This window comes from Stegostoma tigrinum, chromosome 9 (assembly GCF_030684315.1).
Source record: "Stegostoma tigrinum isolate sSteTig4 chromosome 9, sSteTig4.hap1, whole genome shotgun sequence".
Lineage (NCBI taxonomy): Eukaryota > Metazoa > Chordata > Chondrichthyes > Orectolobiformes > Stegostomatidae > Stegostoma > Stegostoma tigrinum.
The window spans coordinates 68,530,340-68,551,388 of NC_081362.1; the positions used below are offsets into that span (position 1 = coordinate 68,530,340).

At 38.0% G+C, this 21,049-nt stretch overlaps 2 protein-coding genes across 3 annotated transcripts in view; one reads left to right on the forward strand and one right to left on the reverse strand.

Moving 5' to 3' along the window:
- Positions 1-961, forward strand: part of pigf (phosphatidylinositol glycan anchor biosynthesis, class F) — a 47,710-nt gene extending 46,749 nt beyond the window's left edge. The window contains exon 5 of the mRNA XM_048535824.2: positions 551-961. Within this exon, the coding sequence (XP_048391781.1) occupies positions 551-664 (114 nt within the window). The 3' untranslated portion in view covers positions 665-961. The remainder of the gene's footprint in view (positions 1-550) is intronic.
- Positions 7-20,594, reverse strand: rhoq (ras homolog family member Q). 2 transcript variants are annotated; one of them, XM_048535825.2, is made up of 5 exons: positions 19,916-20,594; positions 19,562-19,620; positions 14,462-14,626; positions 2,491-2,586; positions 7-1,290 (listed from the first exon to the last, which is right to left on the reverse strand). In XM_048535825.2, exons 1-5 carry the CDS (start codon positions 20,058-20,060, stop codon positions 1,135-1,137), a joined length of 621 nt encoding a protein of 206 aa, XP_048391782.1. In that variant the 5' UTR covers positions 20,061-20,594; the 3' UTR covers positions 7-1,134. The 2 variants fall into 2 exon arrangements, with proteins under 2 accessions (XP_048391782.1, XP_048391783.1); XM_048535826.2 differs by lacking the exon at positions 2,491-2,586.
- Positions 20,595-21,049: the final 455 nt, after the last annotated feature.

The window sequence follows — 21,049 nt, forward strand, 5'->3', positions numbered from 1 at the left end:
ACTATGCACAGAAATAATAAATTTTATTTTGTATCAAACATTACAAAGTTGAATCCTCAGCATCCAATTTCTGGGCACTGAAAAGGGAGGTGGTGGGGGAGGAATCAAATTTTATTTTTGATGTAGCTTGTAACTCTTAATGTCACTATTTCACATTTTCTACAGTGGAGGATGTTTCCTACCATTTTAAATTCAAGAAAGACCTGGATTATTACAGGTGTGGTACACAAGTTTTAGTGTTTGGCAAGTTTATTTAAAGAATGTTAAAGTAGGTGAAACTCACAGAAATTTGTCATGATTTTTAAGAAATGTTCTGTGTGTATAAATGGCTGTAATGGTGAAAATGAAACTACAAAAATTAGTTTTACTTGTTCCCCATTTTCAAAAAAAAGAACAGCACTAGGTAACAAATTTGATACTGTGTTATACAGATTTCACTTTTAGCTTGATTAAAGCCAGGTTAGGCAAAAAAAAAAACTCGTCATTTTAAAATCTGTGCTTAATGGTTTCTTCACGTGTAACCCGTCATTATGGTTGTTACTTTTCACAGGTGTGGCCAATTTCCTGTACACTTGGAGCAACACTTGGATTCAGTATCAGTCTTGTCGTCGCGCCATTATGGATATACTGGCACAAGAAACACCTCACGTACAAATGCAGATGATTTCAGCAGCTGTTGAGAAGGCTAATACATTTGGTTAAACCAACTCCATTCCGAACTATGCAGAACTGTGTGGGTAATTGGCATCCCTCCAAGGCTACATTTTGTAGAATAAAACTGTACTTTTCTTGAACGCCAATGTGCCAGAACAAAATAAGTTTTTCTGTGGCATGCCTCAGATGATTTGCTTCCTAACTTGGGGGTGGGGTGTGGAAGCGAGATTGTAGCTTTTACAAATGAAACAACCCCTGAGAATCTTTAACATTGTACTTTCCAAGGAAATAAATTCCTCCATAGACATCAATTTGCTATTATTTTCCAGACAGTACAGAACTTGTGCGGTTGACGATGCATCTAGATTACTTTCATCTTTAGCTGCAATGCACACTCATTATATGTAATACAAGCACTATTTTATAGTTGCTGGAGGGTTCTTCAGTGGGCTGGATCAGCTATTATTCCTGTATCCTCACTCATGTGATCATACAGCAGTTTATACATCTTGATCCAAGTCTTTTTTTCAAAACATTTTTCTTTGGAGTTAGAATGGCTATTATGGCTTCATCAAAGACAGTCTTCAGTCCTTTCTGTGTTAATGCTGAACACTCCACGTAGCAATATGCTCCAATCTGTCAGATGGGGAATAAGAATGGAGTTACATTTTACAAACTTTTCTTGCAATGACAGCAGAAAATTGGACAGAAATAGACATATTAATTTGTAAAATTTTAATTGAAGAAAACAACCTGAATGTAAAATTCAGCTCCTCATAATTTAACCGAGATCACCACAGCGTCGCAATTATTTAGGTTTGCTTCACTGCCCATCTTAAAAAGGTAGTTACTTATTCTGCAGTGACTTTTCCAAATGACTACACTCCGAACATACAGCAGTAATTTTCAAACTGTGGGATGTAAGGTTTGACCAAATGGGACACAGTCAGCAGTCAAAAACTGCCTTGAAACTAGTAAAGAAGATGCAAGCTCGTTCTTTTGCTTTTGAGGGCAAAGCTTATCCTGGCTATAATCACATTCTTTTTTGGCAAATCGCATCAGGTGATGAGATATCAGCAAAAGAGGAACGCAACTGTGCTCAAGCCCAGCTGAGTCACTGGCAAATAAAACCCAAGAGGATAGGTAGCAAACTGAGGCAAGGGAAATGGGAGAGGATGAGCAAAAACAAACAAACATGCTAACAGTTCCCCAGTTAAAGCTAATTGCTCACAGCCATGGAGTTGAAAAAGCACAGAATTAGAAGTAATATCTGATTCTTGCATCGTTCTGTGTCTAAGGCCAAACCTTGACTGAGCCTAGAAACTTAGTACATTTTGTTCTGCAATTTGATTTACTCCTTCATTTCTGCAGACATCTACTGCTAAGTAGCCTGCAGTCTGATTGCTGATTTCATTTTATCTAATGACCCGTTTATATTAACAGTCACCACTTTTAGGTTCATGGTGCAGACTTGGTTGTATAAATAGCCACAATGACTAACTGAGAATAGAGAGCTCTTTTCTCAGCCCACACATCCTCTATTAATGAAGTTTTGAACCTTCGTGTGGTTTTGATGGAAATGGGAGGCTTAAAAAATATCAAATTCAAATGCTTTAACATTCCTTCGAAGTATTGAGGAAAAGGCTTGTCTAACATTTCAGAGAAATAAAGCTGCTCTAGGCAGAGGGAAAAGACAGAACAGTAGATCCTGGTCCGCTTTTAAAAAAAAAAATCAATATTTTACAAGTTTCAATATGCTTCAATCATTAGCTTTTCCAGTTCAGAAACTAACACTTAGTTTAACACCAAAATCTGATCTCAAGTGAAACACTGTACCCCCTTTGCCAACTTCTCCCCTTGCTCTGTAGTCACAGGCTTTTCCTTCAAGGTATTTAGTCTAGTTAAAGTTCTTGGGTCATCACGAAGATCAATCTGAAAAACAATCCATACAGAATATGAATTTGACAAATTCAGAAGTTTGTTTTTGCACATTGTCCAGATATTTCAAACAACTGAGCTTTGCTGAAAAAGAGTGTTCTGAAACTTTCTTTCAAATAGGTTTCACAGAATGGGTCCTAATGCTGTCCTTCATTCGTGGCACTTAGGTGTGAATCTGACACTGGTCGAATTGCATTTTTTTTTGAGCAACCAGGACTTAGAAATAATAATCACACCAGTTGGCACTTGTTTTCGGTTCAGAAGTGTAAATTTCTACAGCTTAGAGTATCCATCTTTCTGAATCCTTCCTTATCACCAACCTACTAGTGCGACAAAGTTGAAAAAAGAAAATGACAATTTTCAGTTTGCAATATTGCAAATTATAGATATGCCATAGAATGGAAGTTATTTTATTTGGTAAAAGCAAAGTATTCAGTTGCTAAGCAAAACGTATTACCCTTAGAGAATTATGAAACCGATGGAATAAGGGACTGTTAGTTCAAATCTAGGATTTTAACATTCCAAATTGCTCTGCTCATTAGCATATTCAGACATGTTTGGAATCTTTGGATGGTTCGAGCACTGGGAGGAAACCTTTCAGCCCATTATGTCTGAGTGAGCAATCCACCTAATACCACTCCCTTGCCTTTTGCCTCACTGCCCTGCAAGTTTTCCTTTTCAGATGGGAAAGCTTAAATTGATCTTGTTTCCTCTACATGTACGCAATGTATTCTAGATCTTAACGATTCATTGCATGAAGATGTTTTTCCTCCATTGGTTCCTTTGCCAATTATCCAAATCTGTGCCCTTTGGTTCTCAGTCCTACCACCAATAGCAGTAGACTTTTGCTGCATGGTTTTGCATAATTCCTTATCAAATCTCCCCTTGACCATCCTCTCTGAGTCTTAGCTCCTCTCATTTTCTACACCATTTACATTCCTCTAATTCTCAGGAATAATTTCTGCACCATTTCTAAAGTGATACCCAGAAATGTTCACCATACTCCAAAAGGTGAGACCAAAAAGTATTTTAAATATGTTAATTGAACTGTTCAGACATGTTATGACACCCCTCATTGAAGATGGGTCTTTAACCCAGACTTTCTGGCTCACAGACAGGGACAATAGATCATGCCACAACAGCCCTAAAAACTTGTACTTTGTTCCCTTGTGCTCCTATTGATAAAGCTAAATACTTTATTTTCTGTACTCAAAACTTGCCTACCATGACTTCTCCACGTATAAACTCATGCACCCCCTTACACAATTGCACCTTCGTCTCTTATTCTTTCTACCTAAACTGAATCACTTCACACCTTTCTACATTAAATTTCTTATGTCACTTATCCCTCAATTCTACCAATCTGTTGAAGTCTTCCCAGACATTCTACAATATTCTCAATCTACAATCTCCTCCACACAATTCACAATATTTCCTAGTTTTATATCATTGGAACATTGAAATATTGCCATTACCCAAAGGTCCAGATCATTAATAAATATACAAGCAACGAAAGCAAGGATCCTAACACCGACCCGAGAGCTCCGCAACAAAGCTTTCTGCAGCACAAAAGTGAAATGTATACCGAAGTGTTTCCTGTTACTTGAACAACATGAATATGTATCGACAACGTCCTTTTTGTCCCACAAGATCTAAATTTGCTCAATATTGTGTGGCATTTTATCAAATTACCTTTTAAGTCTTGTACACAACAACAATATTCTCATCAGCAATCTGTCATCTCAAAAACTCAAATAAGTTAGCTGAACGCAATTTTCCCCTCAATTATTGTAGGCTTTCCTAATTAACCATTTTTCCACAGTGATTTTAATTTTGTCCCAAAATATCATTTCTTAAATCTTCCCACCGACTGAAATGAATGGCCTGATATGGAGTTACAATGCAGAATGCCATTTGACCCATCATGTCTGCACCAGCTCTGAGCATTTTCACTTGGTGCCAGATTCCTGCCTTTCAATAAAAAGGATGATTATTTAAATAGAAACAACGGCCTCTTAAATGCCTCAAATGAACATACCCCAGAGTGAAAAAGATTTTTCTCACCTTGCATTTACTTATTTTACAAAACACTTTAAATCCGTGCTGTTGGACTCTCAATACTTTTACAACCAGAAACAATTTCTTCCTGTCCATTGTCCAGACCTCTCATGATTTTAAACTTTTTATGAAATCTCCCATTATCCCTTTCAAAGGGAAACAGTCATAACTTCTCTGGTCAATCTTTGTAACAGAAGTTTCTACCACCAGAGCATTCAAATAAACCTCTTCTGCACTCTTCCCAATGCTTTCACATCCTGCCTAAAATGTGCTGCCCAGAACTACGTACAATCCTGTGGCTGACCTTGAACCAGTGTCTCATGTATGTTCAGCTTAACCTCCTTGCTGTTACAGTTAGCTCCTATTTATGAAGAATACTGTAATCTTTGTCATCAGCTCTCTACTTGGTGGGTGACATGGTGGCTTGGTGGTTTGATCCCATCTTCGGACAACTATGTGTGGAGTTCGCATGTCTGCGTGGATTTCCTCCAGGTGCTCTGGTTTCCTCCCAGAGTTCAAAGATGTGCAGATTATGGGCAAGTTAGCATGACCAACCTTCCTATTGACCAGGGGTGTGCAGGCTAAATAGATTAGCCATTGAGAAATGCAGGATTACAGGGTTTGTGGGGAGTCGTGGGTCTGGTAGTTTGGACAGTTTGTATAGACTCAAGGGCCAAATGCTGTAGGGGATTCTATAACTCTGTAGGTTACACCAAGCAATGTAATTATATTATTCTTATTCCTTGGTTCTAACCAAATTGATTCTGTCCTCGAAGCTTCCAAAACATCTTTCTCTAGTACTGCAAAGTTTTCCTTAACCAAAAGTGCCTTGTTTAAATGTTCCCGTTGTTTCTAAGTCATAGAATTTTACATTTCATGTGGGTACTGGCTTCTGAAAGAGCTACCCAGCTCGTCCCGTTCTCCAACCTCATCTCCGTGGTCCTGCAATTACTTATCCAGTTCTCTTCTGAAATCTCAGAATCCATCTCACTAGCCCCCCAGTTATAGGTCCCAAAGACGCTTTGACAGTGACTGAAATATATCTACTGTACAAGGGGGTAGGGTGACAGGAAAGTGAGTACTTCAGGTAGGTGGATGTATACCTTGTAACAGGAAATATTTAACATAGACCTGCCCTTAAGTCAGGTAACCATTATCGCTCCAATATCATAACCTCATGTGGAACCTGGCCTTATAACTCCCCAACATTATGAACCCTATCCATGCATTCATATACATATAGTGTAATCCTAATTTAGATTTCATACTATCACCTTTATCCACTTTAACTTACTTCTATATATTGTAGTGCTGTCTCTTCTCAGCATTGTGTGTACCCTGCTGTTACTATATAATATCCTCTCCTAGTTCCCACATCCCGGCAAAGTTAGCTTAATCCCTCCCCAACAGCAATAGCAAAACACCCTGCAAGGCATTCAGTCTTGGCTCTGTTTTAATGCAATCCATCCAGTTTACAGAGGTACCATCATCCCAGAGTCAATTGTACTCTCATTTATTCCCTACTCAAGAGAACTGGTATTGTAAACATCATAAAAGATTACCTGGGCACATTTTAGAAAATATGTACTCAGTATTCAAGTGCAGGTTGCACTGAATTACCCAATTACTAGAATTCCCCCACCCCCGCAACCACCCCGAAAAACACTAAAAATTTGGTCAATAAATTGGCAGCTGTCAATTCTTATTTCAAAGAAAAGGACAATGAAACTTAAGATAAGGCTGTTACATTATGGTACTTCCATTTGCACAAATTGACAATGGTCATATTACAGCAATTCTGTAAATAGGCCTGCATAGAGTAGGAGAAAGCATGACTCAATACAGCCAAAAAAAGACAAATGGATTTAAATCAAAAATGGTTTTGAAAGATTGAAACAATAAATCTAATTTTGAGTGTGAACACAGTTGGAAAGCTTTCCAAAATAACAAACATTTTCCATGTTTAGGATACAGACAGTCTGACAAAAAATAACCTGACCCATAGGGCAATTGTAACATGGCTTCAGAGACCAGTGTTTGAAATCTGGTTCCCTATTTCTCAATGTACATGCTGTGCCCGGAATCATTTAATTCACAACCAAACATGCCTCCACTTAAAATACATAAAACTCCTCTGAGTTATGCCAAAGGGAAAGCAAGTGAAATGCCACATGTAATCTATTAATGCAGTAAGTCAACATTAAAATGTAAAATTAAAATTTGCAATATGAACTGGACAAAGATTGCTCAGCATGCCCCTTTAAACTGCAGTAAGAATGTCACAGTCAATTATCATCATGTGATAATGGTCAAGGACTGAGGACACATCAGCACTAGGATCTATAATACAAAGGCAGACTTCAAAAGAAGTCGTCTACATTAGGCTGAATATAAAACAAAAATGCTATGCATTCTAAAGATACAGCTCATGATTTTAAGGTTATAATCTAATTTCAAGTTTCAAAGGCATTCTAAACCAAGTATGCAAATATGATCCCTTCTGTCAGATATCTGCCTTGTGATCACTTCCAAATATCCATTATTAAAATGTAGACTAGAGATTGAGATCATTTTAAAAGGCTCAAGTGTATCGTTCAACACAATCAGAAATTTCAAGAGAATATTTCTAAACTGCTAAGTCCTCATTCTATTTTTGGTAGTCAGACACATGAACAGTATCCAAAAATGTCTAGTGATAATGGGAACTGCAGATGCTGGAGAATCCAAGATAATGAAACGTGAGGCTGGATGAACACAGCAGGCCCAGCAGCATCTCAGGAGCACAAAAGCTGACGTTTCGGGCCTAGACCCTTCATCAGAGAGGGGGATGGAGTGAGGGTTCTGGAATAAATAGGGAGAGAGGGGGAGGCAGACCGAAGATGGAGAGAAAAGAAGATAGGTGGAGAGGAGAGTACAGGTGGGGAGGTAGGGAGGGGATAGGTCAGTCCAGGGAAGATGGACAGGTCAAGGAGGTGGGATGAGGTTAGTAGTAGGAGATGGAGGTGCGGCTTGGGGTGGGAAGAAGGGATGGGTGAGAGGAAGAACCGGTTAGGGAGGCAGAGACAGGTTGGACTGGTTTTGGGATGCAGTGGGTGGAGGGGAAGAGCTGGGCTGGTTGTGTGGTGCAGTGGGGGGAGGGGACAAACTGCACCACACAACCAGCCCAGCTCTTCCCCTCCACCCACTGCATCCCAAAAACCAGTCCAACTTGTCTCTGCCTCCCTAACCTGTTCTTCCTCTCACCCATCCCTTCCTCCCACCCCAAGCCACACCTCCATCTCCTACCTACTAATCTCATCCCACCTCCTTGACCTGTCAGTCTTCCCTGGACTGACCTATCCCCTCCCTACACCCCCACCTATACTCTCCTCTCCATCTTCGGTCCGCCTCCCCCTCTCTCCCTATTTATTCCAGAACCCTCACCCCATCGCCCTCTCTGATGAAGGGTCTAGGCCCGAAACGTCAGCTTTTGTGCGCCTGAGATGCTGCTGGGCCTGCTGTGTTCATCCAGCCTCACATTTCATTATCCAAAAATGTCTACTTCACCTATTCAGAACACATCCGAAGAAAGGAAGGCAATTATGAACCCTAGTTAAAACGTTAAGAACTTTTTTCAAATTTATGGAGAGATCAGTACAGATACAAGCAAAGCACACATCATTCCAGAATACCCATTTGTGGGAAATAAATCTTTTTTAAAAAAAAATAAATTTACGATACAAAAAGTTCACCCAATTTGATACGAACGTAAATCTCCATGATTTTGTCAAAGCTTAATGGGTGCATGAAAAAAAGACAATAGGTAATTCAGCAATGCCCCAGTATTCCATGCAATGGAATCAGTGGTGACTGCCCATTCACCATACAGTAATTTCTCTTTTGAATTTTCACAAGAGATATTCAGTGGCTAAGTCAGAGTACATTAATCAGCAATGCAAATCATAAAAAGTGCTGAAACGTGCAATAAATCTGCACCATTGAAGAACAATTAGTTTTAAAATTCAAATGAGCCCCATGTATTACTAACAGAAATTGATGCTTTAGTATATGGGCATGCACAATAATTATAATTCAATCCCGAACTGGCTTTTTCAATTATGTTCTTAAATATGTAGCAGTCTTTTTAAATACAAAGACGTTTTCGACTTTGTTGACATTTTGACTGTATGGATCGACAGCTTTCAGAATCAAACCACACCAACTAGGCAATGTTCTTCCATAACCACGATCAAAGTTCACCAGCTTGCTCTCCTGCCATCATACTTTGTTTTGTTACATTATTGTTTTAGTCATGTTACAGGGTGCCCTGACATTTGTGTTTGTTCCACACGGCAAGACTTAGGAGTTAATGTTACTTTGAATATACTCTTACAAATTTCACAACAGCAGGGTAACAGAATTTCATATGAGCTTTTGTTCATCAGAATTTTCAGATTTAAACACTTAACTCACCAGCTAATCATGCAAATGCCCCAGTAAATCTTTACATGTAAAACTTGAGTTAATAAATATTTTCTCCAGCAAGACCATCATGGATAGATTATAAAAGATTAATCAAAAGTGTTAGACTTTGTGACGCCACAAAACTGATGTGGCTGCCAACTGATCAGCACAAGTTTGGAAACCCATGGTGACAATTTTCTTTAGAACTGAGTAACAACTCACTATATATATGGGAGGACTTAACACATTTTTTTTTCTCTCCTAAGCTTGCCTTCTGCGTTAACTCAGGCATTGTTGGAGTTGAATGGCTTGTGCCCATTTCATATCAAGAGTATGTTCTTTGTTTTGGATAACGATGAAAGCAAGCATGAACAAGAAACAATTATTGTGTTTGAAAGCAAAGCCAGGTTGAATACTCTTTCAAGTGTAGATTTCTGTGTGTATAATTGAAACACCTTGCTTTGATCATCAAGTGTCAAAATCTCCAGAACTGTCTGCGCACAAACTTGACTGGAAAATAAAAGTACAGGTAAATGCTGCAAGTGTGAAATGAAATGTTGGAGAAACACAGCAGGTCTGGCAGCATCTTTGAAGAGAGATACAGAGTGAGCGTTTCATATCCAAATATGACACTTCTTCAAAGAACAGTAATTTTGGTCTTGAAACATTAACCCTGTTTCTCTCTGTCAGATTTGCCGAACTTCCCCAACACTTTTTATTTCTTTTGCAGGGTTGTTTACTACGGTGCAGAAATCCACATGGGTAGGTATGGGCTCCCAGAATACTGTTCACTTGGAATCAGTTTATGCATCAAACACAAATGAATTAATTCAAATATTGTTTCACTGCCAATGACCCCAACTGAAAGTTTTAAGTTTTCTCCCCGCCAACACTCTTCGTTCCTTAAAAAAAGGGACAAATCTTAAAAGTATCCAAGAATTATGATGTGAAGGTAGGAGAGTTGAAATGATAAAACTCAAGTAAAAATAGAACTGCTTTTGATACGAAGGTAATGCTATGATATCTAAAGCCCTTCTACTAATAAGTGCATTTGAATAATTTCTTCCAAACAAAACTCCCATAGGCCTTCATTACTAAAACGTGTCAGTGTTTATCTTTGATTTGCATAAACTAGAGTCAATATTTTGACATGAATATATTCACAAGCACCATTTATAACTGAGAAAAAATTCCTGTCACCCCATGATAAATAGACATCTGTGTTTCTAAACTTGTGACTGCATAGGATATTCTGTGAAACTAATGCTTCACATTCAAGCATATAATTATCACAATTTCATCACTTAAAAACTACTACAGGTAGCAAAACAGACCTTGATTTTGTGCTGAGATTAGACTTCCTACACCCCAATGTAATTTCATCAGCAAACCCCACTTCTAATTGAATGCCCCCCACCATTTTAAGTTTTCAAATGATAGCCTTTATTTCACACGAGGGTGAAAAATGAGAGATCATATGAAACAGGACCAGATAACCATGGCTAGTTCTGTAGAGGATGTCATTATTGCCAGGGATTTCTTTATAGCGGAAACACAACTAACCAGTCTTTAGGATCTCATGGCAAATCCCTCAGCCCTAGTCCCAGTGAGTTACAACCACAGAACTGACCTATTATTTTGGAGCCACACATCTTCCAGGAAATACACATCCCAACAGGACAGAATATCAACATCAACATTGCTGTTCACTATATTCAGCTTTTCTGAATCTAGCACATCGCCTTTAGGTTCAACAATGTCCATAGGTGAATTCTGCGATGTCCCTTTATAGCTGTGCCAGCACATTTCTACTACAGTGTGTTAAATAATCAGAGAAGGCTTTACCTCATGTTTAAACAAAGCATTTCAACTTTATCAAGAGTGCACATAGCACTGCAGGTAGGAGTGCCAGGAATTGCAATAATTGGATACTGTGCAGGTAATTACCACTTGCAGCCTTGCCATACATTCCACATTGCCCACCCACTGTGCGGTGTCTATAACATGCAATGCTCCAGTAAACTGAAGCACCTCAACTCTCAGTCTACCACCCTAGAAGGACAAAGGTTTCAAATGGATAGGAGATCCCACACAAGCAAACTTCTTTAAAAACACACACAATGACCTACAGAGCACCCACTGTTCAGTCTAATATTCTGCACAGGACTCAGGGTTAGCTACGTTAGATAATCTGCGTCTTATTGCAAAGTTGGATCATTGCTCCTCCCTCAAATGCAAACGGGTAACCAACGTGAGAATAGTCCACAACCTTTGGACTGCTATCCTCTCTGAATGTCTGGATGTGGACTTGGCCCTCCATTGTAAGACTTGCATGGACATACCTTTCATACTCATACCATCACAGAAACACAGTCTACTGGCTATGGTCTTTATTACTACTGGTGAGAACCCATTTCATTTGTTGGAAGTGGGAGTTTTCCTATTTAATGTGTTATATGCTGTTTTCATAATGGAACAGACCCCCAAGAAAGGAAATGTAGTATGATAACAAATACAAACAACTTCACAACTTCATTTCTCAAAGCATTTCAAAGGAAGCAAGCAAAATTGTGCATAACAAACTCCCTCAAACTCCAACGTAATACAGATAAGTACTTTTTGTTCTTTTTAAAAAAAAAAGACACATTGAATGAGAGCAAAATAGTAGTTGGATCTAGAAACAAAGTTCCTCTGTAGGTCTGTCACTAGAAAAAGCATGTTTCTCTGTCAAGTTAAAATGTCTCCTGATCTGGTTTCTAGTTCCTTCTCGTTAATGTTATGCTATTTGAAAGGAAAATAGGTCCAGCAGGTCAATGATATTTCACAGAACTATCAAGATTGCACAATCAGGCCATTCGTCCCATCACTTCTTCACCGGCTGCCTGAATGAGCATTTATGACTTGGTACATCCTTTTACTTTTTCCCAAGGCCACAAATATTGTTTCATTCAAATAATACTCGAGCTCTTTTGAATACCTCAAATGAGCCTGCCTTTGTCACATGTCAGGCCATGTTTTTCAGACTTCAGCTACTCACCGGTTGAAAAAGATTCTTTTCACATTTCTTTATATCTGTTCCTTCTCATTCTAGATCCTTTTATTACTAACTTATCCATAGGATTGAAATTTAAATATTGAACCATCTTCATTCTTACTCCATCTAGACACTAAGAGTCTATTCAGGTAACCTGTTACAAGCCCTCTCCAATTGCTACACTAGCTAACCAAAACAAAAATGCATCATGTACATTCTAAATTTCCCTCACTGTCAACAGATACGTAGATAATATTAAGAATTTAATGTACTGTTTAAGAATGGATCCCTCAAATCCATTAAGTCATGGCTTATTAAACACCAACACACCCATTGAAGGGTGACTTCTAATTATAATCCAATCAGTCAGAATTTTAGTGCACATATCATGTATAGTCCCAAGCAGAATACCAAATACAATTTAGTGGTTTCTTCAAACTTAATAGAATATACTAATCCAATTTCACAGCATGTTGCCTGCACTATATTTGCTTGTTGAATTCTTTTTTAGGCTAGATCCTATTTCAAGTCTCACATCCAGTATTCAGAACTGCCTTCATTTACCAAGTCATCCGGACTCTGTGCTAACCTCAACCATTTTGATTCAAAAGGCGGGAATACTATTACCGAACTATTGATCACTCTGTGTAAGTGCACATATCCACTGGATGCCACTGCATTATTGAACAAACACATCCTGGACTTCTCTTGTCGGGGTTGCTGAAACAAGACCCAAATCTTTAAGCTTTTGACACAGACAGCAATTTTATCGCTACATCAAAAGCTGTTGCCCTATGCTACATCAACTATCTTAAATCTTGCAAGATCTCTTCCATAATCTAGTGCTTTGCATCTGATATCATGATGTCAAAAAAATCTAATGTATATCATTAATCTACAATAACGCAAAAATAAAATCAAGTAAATTCGTATCTTACTTATGCTCCAATTTATAAAACATAAATCTTGCCAGTGAGTTTTGAGAAGATTTGTAGCTCAGGTTGAGGTTCTGGATGTGAGTTTGCTCGCTGATCTGGAAGGTTAGTTTTCAGACGTTTCGTCACCATTCTAGATAACATCAGTGAGCCTCCGATGAAGCGCTGGTGGTATGTCCCGCTTTCTATTTATCTGTTTAGGTTTCCTTGGGTCATTGACATCAATGCACGAAGTGACATCACCAACCCAAGGAAACCTAAACAGATAAATAGAAAGCGGGACATAACACGAGCGCTTCATCGGAGGCTCACTGATGATGTTACCTAGAATGGTGACGAAACGTCTGAAAACTAACCTTCCAGATCAGCGAGCAAACTCACATCCAATACATCTTGCCGTATGTTTTTGTTCAACTAAGCTCAGAGGATTTCCAAAATAAATTACTTTTTTGTCAAATGACCAATTCAATACAAACTATAATTTCAAATGTTATTGTCATCAGCAGGCCATTAATTGAAAACTAAAAATTGAAGTAGTTTTGCTAAAGAAGTTACCTCCATTGTCATTTAGCAATTTCTTTCATCTTGCCCATATAAACAGATGTATAAAAGTTGCCCACAAAACAAAACTTAATTAGCTAACTCCAGTAAAAGCTAAGGTTGTGGCATTGTTGAAGGTTTATTGTCCATCTTTTGATTTAAAGATGTGCTATATTAATCAATATTAGGTGTCATATGCACATGATTTGAAGATGCTCTGGAGCATTTATTAAGTAAATTTAAGTAAATCTATGGTATTTTTCCGCACTCACATCTGAAAAATTGTTATTAAAAGAATAATGATATGATAAAGACAAAGAAAAGTTTAGGCTTATTTACTTTTCCCATTGAGTTATAATTCCTACAAGTTCCACTGTAAAAACACAAGCTGAGCTTTACTCATTTTTATTATTCCATCCTCCTTCCCAAAAATCTCTTTGATCTGACAAAGTTGAACAGTCCAGGCAATAGACCAACTGTAACAAATGCTGTTTCATGTTTAACTAATGCAAAGTTACAACAGGGCAACTCAGCAAGGTAAGTAACGTGGGAAATGCAGACTTAAGTAATTGCCCTTCCCACTAGATCTAACAAACCTTATCCTTCTCATGCCAAGTGATTTCAAGTTACGCCAGTCAACAAACCAGGAACATCTGTTTGGGAAATCAGAGCTGTTAAGAAAATGCAATACACTATTTGACTAAAACTGCGGGAGTAGTACCCAGAATCTAAATTGTAAGGATAGGAAATAATCACTAATCTAAGCTTAACAAAGTTTGCTAATAGTTCCTATTTTTAAGCTGTATACATTAGATAAATGTTGGGCAGATGAGTTATTTAGGTTTCAAAATTGAGGTACCTGTGTTCCAACTAACAGGAATGGAACATTTGGTGCATATTCTTTAAGTTCAGGCACCCACTCTTCCCGTACGTTCTGAAATGAGGCTGGATTCACCACCGAGAAGCAGATCAGGAAGACATCAGTCATTGGATAAGACAAAGGCCTCAGACGATCATAATCTTCCTAACAGAGCCAAGTAATTGTAAATGTTAGAAAAAACTGCAAACGTTAGAAATATGCCATAGAAACAGGATGTGCTGGAAGAATGGAGCATCTTTAAAGAAAGAAGTTAATGTTTCAGTTACTTCTCCTTTCACTGAATGGTCAATACTCAATACCATTTCTTTCATTTTACAAGACTGACTGATTTGTATGCCATCTCCTTCTACCACTTTCTGCTTTCATTAAACAATTGTCTCAAAATAAGGATTCAGGATATTTTGTATGATAAGTATACAGTTACAAATTGTGCATTCACTCTTCTAATGGCACTGTTTCAGACAAGTCAATTTTTCATAATGGGAAATACAGAAGCATACACATGTATACAGGTCTGAAACATGAGACTTGCGTATCAATCAAATACATAAAATAATAGAAATTACTGGAGAGCAGGTACCAACTGAATATTTTGACTAACCAGAGAGTTTTAACAGTATTGCCCAATGAGATATTTCACGCCAGCAGAGTGGTGGCTGTCTGATTAGATAAGCTGGCACAATGTCCCAATTCTTGCATTTGGGTTTTCAGCTTCAGGGCTAGGTACCAAGAGGAAATAAAAACATCCAAAGGCTCTTACAAGAAAGATTTCATGAGAAGACAATATTCTTAGAATCTAAACTGCTCAACTGAAATTAGATACGTAACTCCAAATAGGGAAAATGAAGAACAGAAGTAAAATTGATATTGGACGCATGGCTCATAACATTTGAGTAGTCAAAAGTATTTTCCTCTAGTTGAATAGTCTGCAGCCAAGGATAAAACTATTTGGATTTCTACAACACACCTCATTCTGCTTCCTGGCCAAAGAGTAAGGTTTGGGGGTTTATAGCCTGACAGCATTACAATAAGTGGTCTTCTTTAAGCATTATTCAGACTTGTCTGTAGGATTGGAGCTGCTGCTTACCTAACCACATTTCACAAGTTGATAACTCAATTATAACAAGAAATAAACTGCTCTTACATTACAAAATAAGTTACTGAAGACATTAAAACATTTTGCAAGTTTTAAAATTCATTGGTCTACATAAAACCAAAGGCAACTGTAATACCATTGCATAGCCCCAAAGTAAGTCCTTAAAGGATTATTCTTAAGCTATCCAAACAAAAACTTTGAGTTAGAAAAGAAGTGATATTAAAAACATATATCAAATACTTTAAATTCTGTTTATCCATGAATACAACGTATTCATGTTATTTTGAAAAAAGTTTGTGCACAGTCCATTCACTCTTGCGTATTTATTAAATTTTAAAATTTATGAATACTCAAATTCTTCCACTAAAAAATACAATTTAATGTTATTAAAACTCAGTTAGTTAAGCTTTGTCCTAGCCCATTAAGACTTAAATTAATATCAATTATTTGGACTTGGAGAGATTGGCCGAAGAAATAGTTTCTATCAAGGGAACAATCATTGATGTGGTCTGACAGTTTCTGTTTTTGCATCTAACTAGTACTGAAGGGAAGAAGGACAAATTAACTATGGATTTCCTCTAAACAGTATCTGTTTAATTCATTTACATTATAGACTATGGAATCCACGAGCAGAAGCTACTGGAGGAAACTGAGTCTCAACTCACAACTTCAACGTTTTGACTAGTGATTGAAACTATTGTAACTGGAATGGTATTAAAGCTGCATTTAGATATTAAATTAAATGTAACATAATTTAAAACATCTAGAACTGAATTTGTGGTGTTTACATGGACTTGCTTTAAAAGTTTCCTACAGAGTTGGCAAAAATAAAAATAAGGCACATTTAGTTAGCTTAAAGGCTACGCAAGATTTAAAGCTTTGCAAGCACAAGCTATCCACTTCAAAGAAAGATATTTAAAACCCCTCTCAGAGGCTTAACTTGGAAGAGTGGTGAAAAATAAAACCATTAGTTTTTAGGGATAAGGCTGCTCTGAAACACAATGCACAAATATTAAAGCTTACATAAACATTCTCTAATATAGAAATTATAAAGTTTAATTTTTTAGCTTAAAAGGAAATGAAATTTGCAGTAGAATATATGAATTTAAAATTGTTAGGCTACCAATTGTAAAGTAATTGACCATCTGTTGCTTTCATGCTCGTACTCTTAATCACGGCAGGGTGAGTCAATCAAAACCATCTGCCTGACAAAAATAGATGGCGAGCATGTGGTTGCATTCCAACAAATATCAAAATGTCAATACATTGATAGCTAGGGGAGGGAAGACTTGGTGAAGCAGTGTTTAACAAGTATTTTACACACAAAAAGAGTGAATGTAAGGTTTTATTAATTGCAAAAAACCCCAAAGTAGTACAATTATCAAGCTTATTCAGTAATTATAGTTAGTCAGTATATACACATTCTACTCTCAACAGAAATACATCTTCTTTGGGAAAAAAGAAACACGAGTTCCCAAACATTTCATTTTTTTCAAATTGCAACACAAGGATATGGATATTGGTATATAAAAATATCACTAATCAACTTTCACTGCCCCTTCTAATCACCCCACAAACCAGCCAAGACCATGCTTTCTGCAGATGTTAATAGATTAGAATCCAGTTTCAGCAGGAAACCTTCTAATGTGTTGAATGCCTGCTGCAACACTCCCGATTTTCCTCATTTTAACTGAGAAAACTTTTTGAAGAAAAAGAATTTGTGGATACAATTTCCACTAGATTACTGGACTATTTTCAGTACAGTTCAGATAGAATCAGCTGGACCAGAATAAACGAGTAGAGAATTTGAGAGTGGAGTTACCCCAAATTCATCTATACAAGTGTTCCTCCCCTCCCCCAAGTTTTCTGCTTGTTCAAGATTCAAATTCACCCAGAGTCTAGCATTGCTAATCTAATTGTATTGTATTGTTCAGGCAGTCTGCTTAAAATGTAGTATTTTAAAGTGCAGGTTGTCAAACTTTGAATCACAAGTGGATCCAGTCTTCCTTCATGAATGATTGCAAGGGGTAAAGTCATACACGGACTCCCACAGTTTCTGAGCATATAAACTGACCAAAGTCACTAGAATAGCCAACACAAGTCCATGTGTCACAAATGAAGACCAAAACATGATGGGTCTAGAGCTGCAGACTTCACTATTACCACCTTCAAATTTATTTGTTTTGAAAAAATGTTCTTTACAATACTAATCAAGTACTGCTGATAACTCAAGGAAGTATTAAACTTTCCACCCAAATAAAATGCAATGTTTTAAATTTGAAAAGGCCATGTTTAGGAGAATTAATGAAGAATTATGCCAATTAAAATGAGCATAATCAGAAGTTTAATAGAACCAATTTCTTGAGCAACTGAACAACTAACTTGGCATTACCTGCTAAAAATATAACTATGCCTGTTTGTACTGTAACAATTACATGTTACAGGTAGCAGGCAGCTGCATTTACTTTAAGGTTACATTTTTGCAGACTGTATTCTTCATTTTAAAAAGTCTCAATTTGAATGTACATAGATTAGAAGCACTAACATTTCCAATAAATATTGGATAATTTAAGAAATTGTACATAAAAAGGGGAAAATTGTCCACATTCACAGCAAATATGGAAACAGTAAAAACACAGCTGGAGCATACTGGTCATTGATCTCAGGTTGAACAATACCAGGGAAAATATTAGATATCTGATTTTTTTAAAGTTCTTTGACTATATAAAAGCTCACATGGTCATTTATTTGATTGAATGATTTAATCTCCAGCAAGTGTCCATGCAGCACAAATTCCTTGTGCAATTTTCAAAATTTACAATTCTTCCTCCCACCCCCATATAAAAACTTACCTTTTTACCCAAAGCATTTATCTATTAATTTGAACTCAGTAGCTGACAAATACTAATACCTATCCATAGCATAACCTGGCTCATACAAAGTAAAACAAAAAGGTTTATTTGCACAAATTAACAAGAAACTCAAATCCAAAAATGTACATTTATAAAATCCTAATATCTTTCTGACTTAATGTGCTGCCATCATGATCATCCAACTTTCTTGGCATTTCTTTGGCAAACGACAATTTGAAAATAAAAGCTACCCTGATTATCAAAAGGGTATTTTTCCTCAACTTCAGCTCAAAACATTCTTGAGCACCAAAGAGCTGAAAGTGCAAATGGGACATCTGGAGAGTCGGTGAATGATGGGGTCAATAGTCTATCTCCTTATCCACTGAAATTTATCAATAGAAAAATAAATAAAGCCAAGGATAGAGAAGGAAATAAGGTAAATTATGAGTTAAATTACACAGAGAGAAAACTAGTAAGATTTTATTAAGAAAACGCAAGAAGGAACATTTCAAAGCAACAAACTCTTAGAACAATTTACTAATTATGGGGGTGAGACTCCCCAAGTTTTCGATTGTCTCTTTTCTGACCCTAAATACTTGAATTTGAATTGCAGAAACACACATCTTGTTCACAAAATATCCTTATGGTGTGAAATAGCAGCAATAACTGGCTGTGGGGAGTTCAATTTGTGTCTATGGAACAAATCCAGCAATTTCACAACACTGACACAAGGCGGTTTGATGGGGAGTTTCAGTTTTGCAAAGTGAACAGTCATTCACAACTCATGGTCTATTTCTTCCTCACCACAAATTGCTAGGGGGGGTTGGGGGGGGGAGAATGGTGCAGTGGTTTGGGCAGTAGAGTCGGCCAATGCTGTGAGCTTGCCATTCCTTTCCAACTGTGTTTGGGACATTGACATAAAAGAGCCATCCCAACTTTAAAAACCTTCCCCAGGGAAATCAGCTCAAATAAAACAGAAACAGACATTTTCACTCAGACTAAGAAAATAAGTCATGTGTCACATTCTGTCATAAGATAGTTATTAGAGATTGCTAAACTTCCCTACACTAAAAGACACATCATCCAACATAGATAAGAACAGAACGTTTGTTTTTATTTTTAAAATCTCACCTGTCCTGCAGTATCATAAAGTCCAAGAAGATACTGTTTACCTCCCACGGTGACAGTGACTGGTCAAACAGGAAAAGGATACATATATTACTAGTTATATGGAAATACTACAGTAATTGGCACAGTAATGTAGCGAATGTTTCTAATTAATAGCGGATGGAACATGCATCCAAAAGACAGACGTCTGATTGAAAGACTATGGCCAGACAGTGAAACTTTATTGAAACTTTCCCAAAAAGTTCGCGTTCAAGCTTTAAGAGCTGGGATGAACTCGGAAACAAAAAAAAGACGAATTAAAAGTTACACCTTTTTTTACAAGAAATGTAGCTAGACATTTCTAAAGAAAATAGTTACCCGCGTAATGGTCGAACACAGTGGGCACATATTCCTCTGGAAAAGCATCGTTCGCGTAGCTCATCAGCAAACAAGTTTTGCCCACCGCTCCATCTCCGATCACCACGCACTTCAGCATACTCCTCGGACCTGTTCCATTGGCCATGGTGCGGCAGCTTCATTGCCTCAGCAACACCTTCCCACCAGGGCATGGCAAAGGTGCCATTTTCCACATGTTCAGCCTGTTCTGTGCTTCTCAAACAAATGCATTCCACACCTCACACCTCCCCCCCGCCCAACCCGTGAACAAAAAGCAAAACAGCTAAAAACAAAAGCTTTTAATTTTAACAGGAAAACTGGCGGCGACTTTCCTCTCCGACGGATCTGGATGTGTCAGGAGGACGAGCTCTCTGACAACATGCACAAATTCCTCGCTGCCCACACTCTCAGTTAGGTTCAAACACGAGAGTTTTTCCACATCTGGATTCCCTTCCCCATGCAGCAGGCGGAGGTGAATGGCAATTCTTTTTTTTAAAAAAAACTCTGTGCCTTTCCCCTTCAGTCACTTTTCCCACTGCGTGCCTGGCTCCTCTTTCTATGTATGTGTTAAGTGTGTCTCCTTTCCAGCCCCTCTCCTGGCCAGTAGCCACACTCCAGCTGCATTGTACAAGCAGCCCCGAACTTCGCCTGGCCGAGGGGGCGGGTGGGTGGGGATAGCGGCTGATTGACAGCTCGCTCGGCCAGCCGGCGGCCCTCATCGACCGGCCCCAGCCAATGTCGAGAGTACTAGGGCGAGTGCTTCCCATAGCACAAACCGAGAGGGAGAGTCATTGTATCACTGCTGCAGATATCATGTGACAAGAAAGTGACCTCATCCATTCCGAGCAGCGCTGAGATTTAAAACAAGAGTCACAGCGACACTGCCTATAAAGCTAGAACACCCACTTGTAAGATACCTTCCTGCAGACAAAAGGCTCGCCAGAGATATAACTATCTTTCATATCATTCACCGCCCCCTCCCCTTTTCTGTTGTTGTGAAGTGATCATGTTACTTTTAACACAACGTCACAGCAATTGCAGGATGCATTTCAAACAAGGAAATTCCGCCTTAGGATGTTTTCCACTGGGGTATACGCGTGTTATGTGTCGTATAGT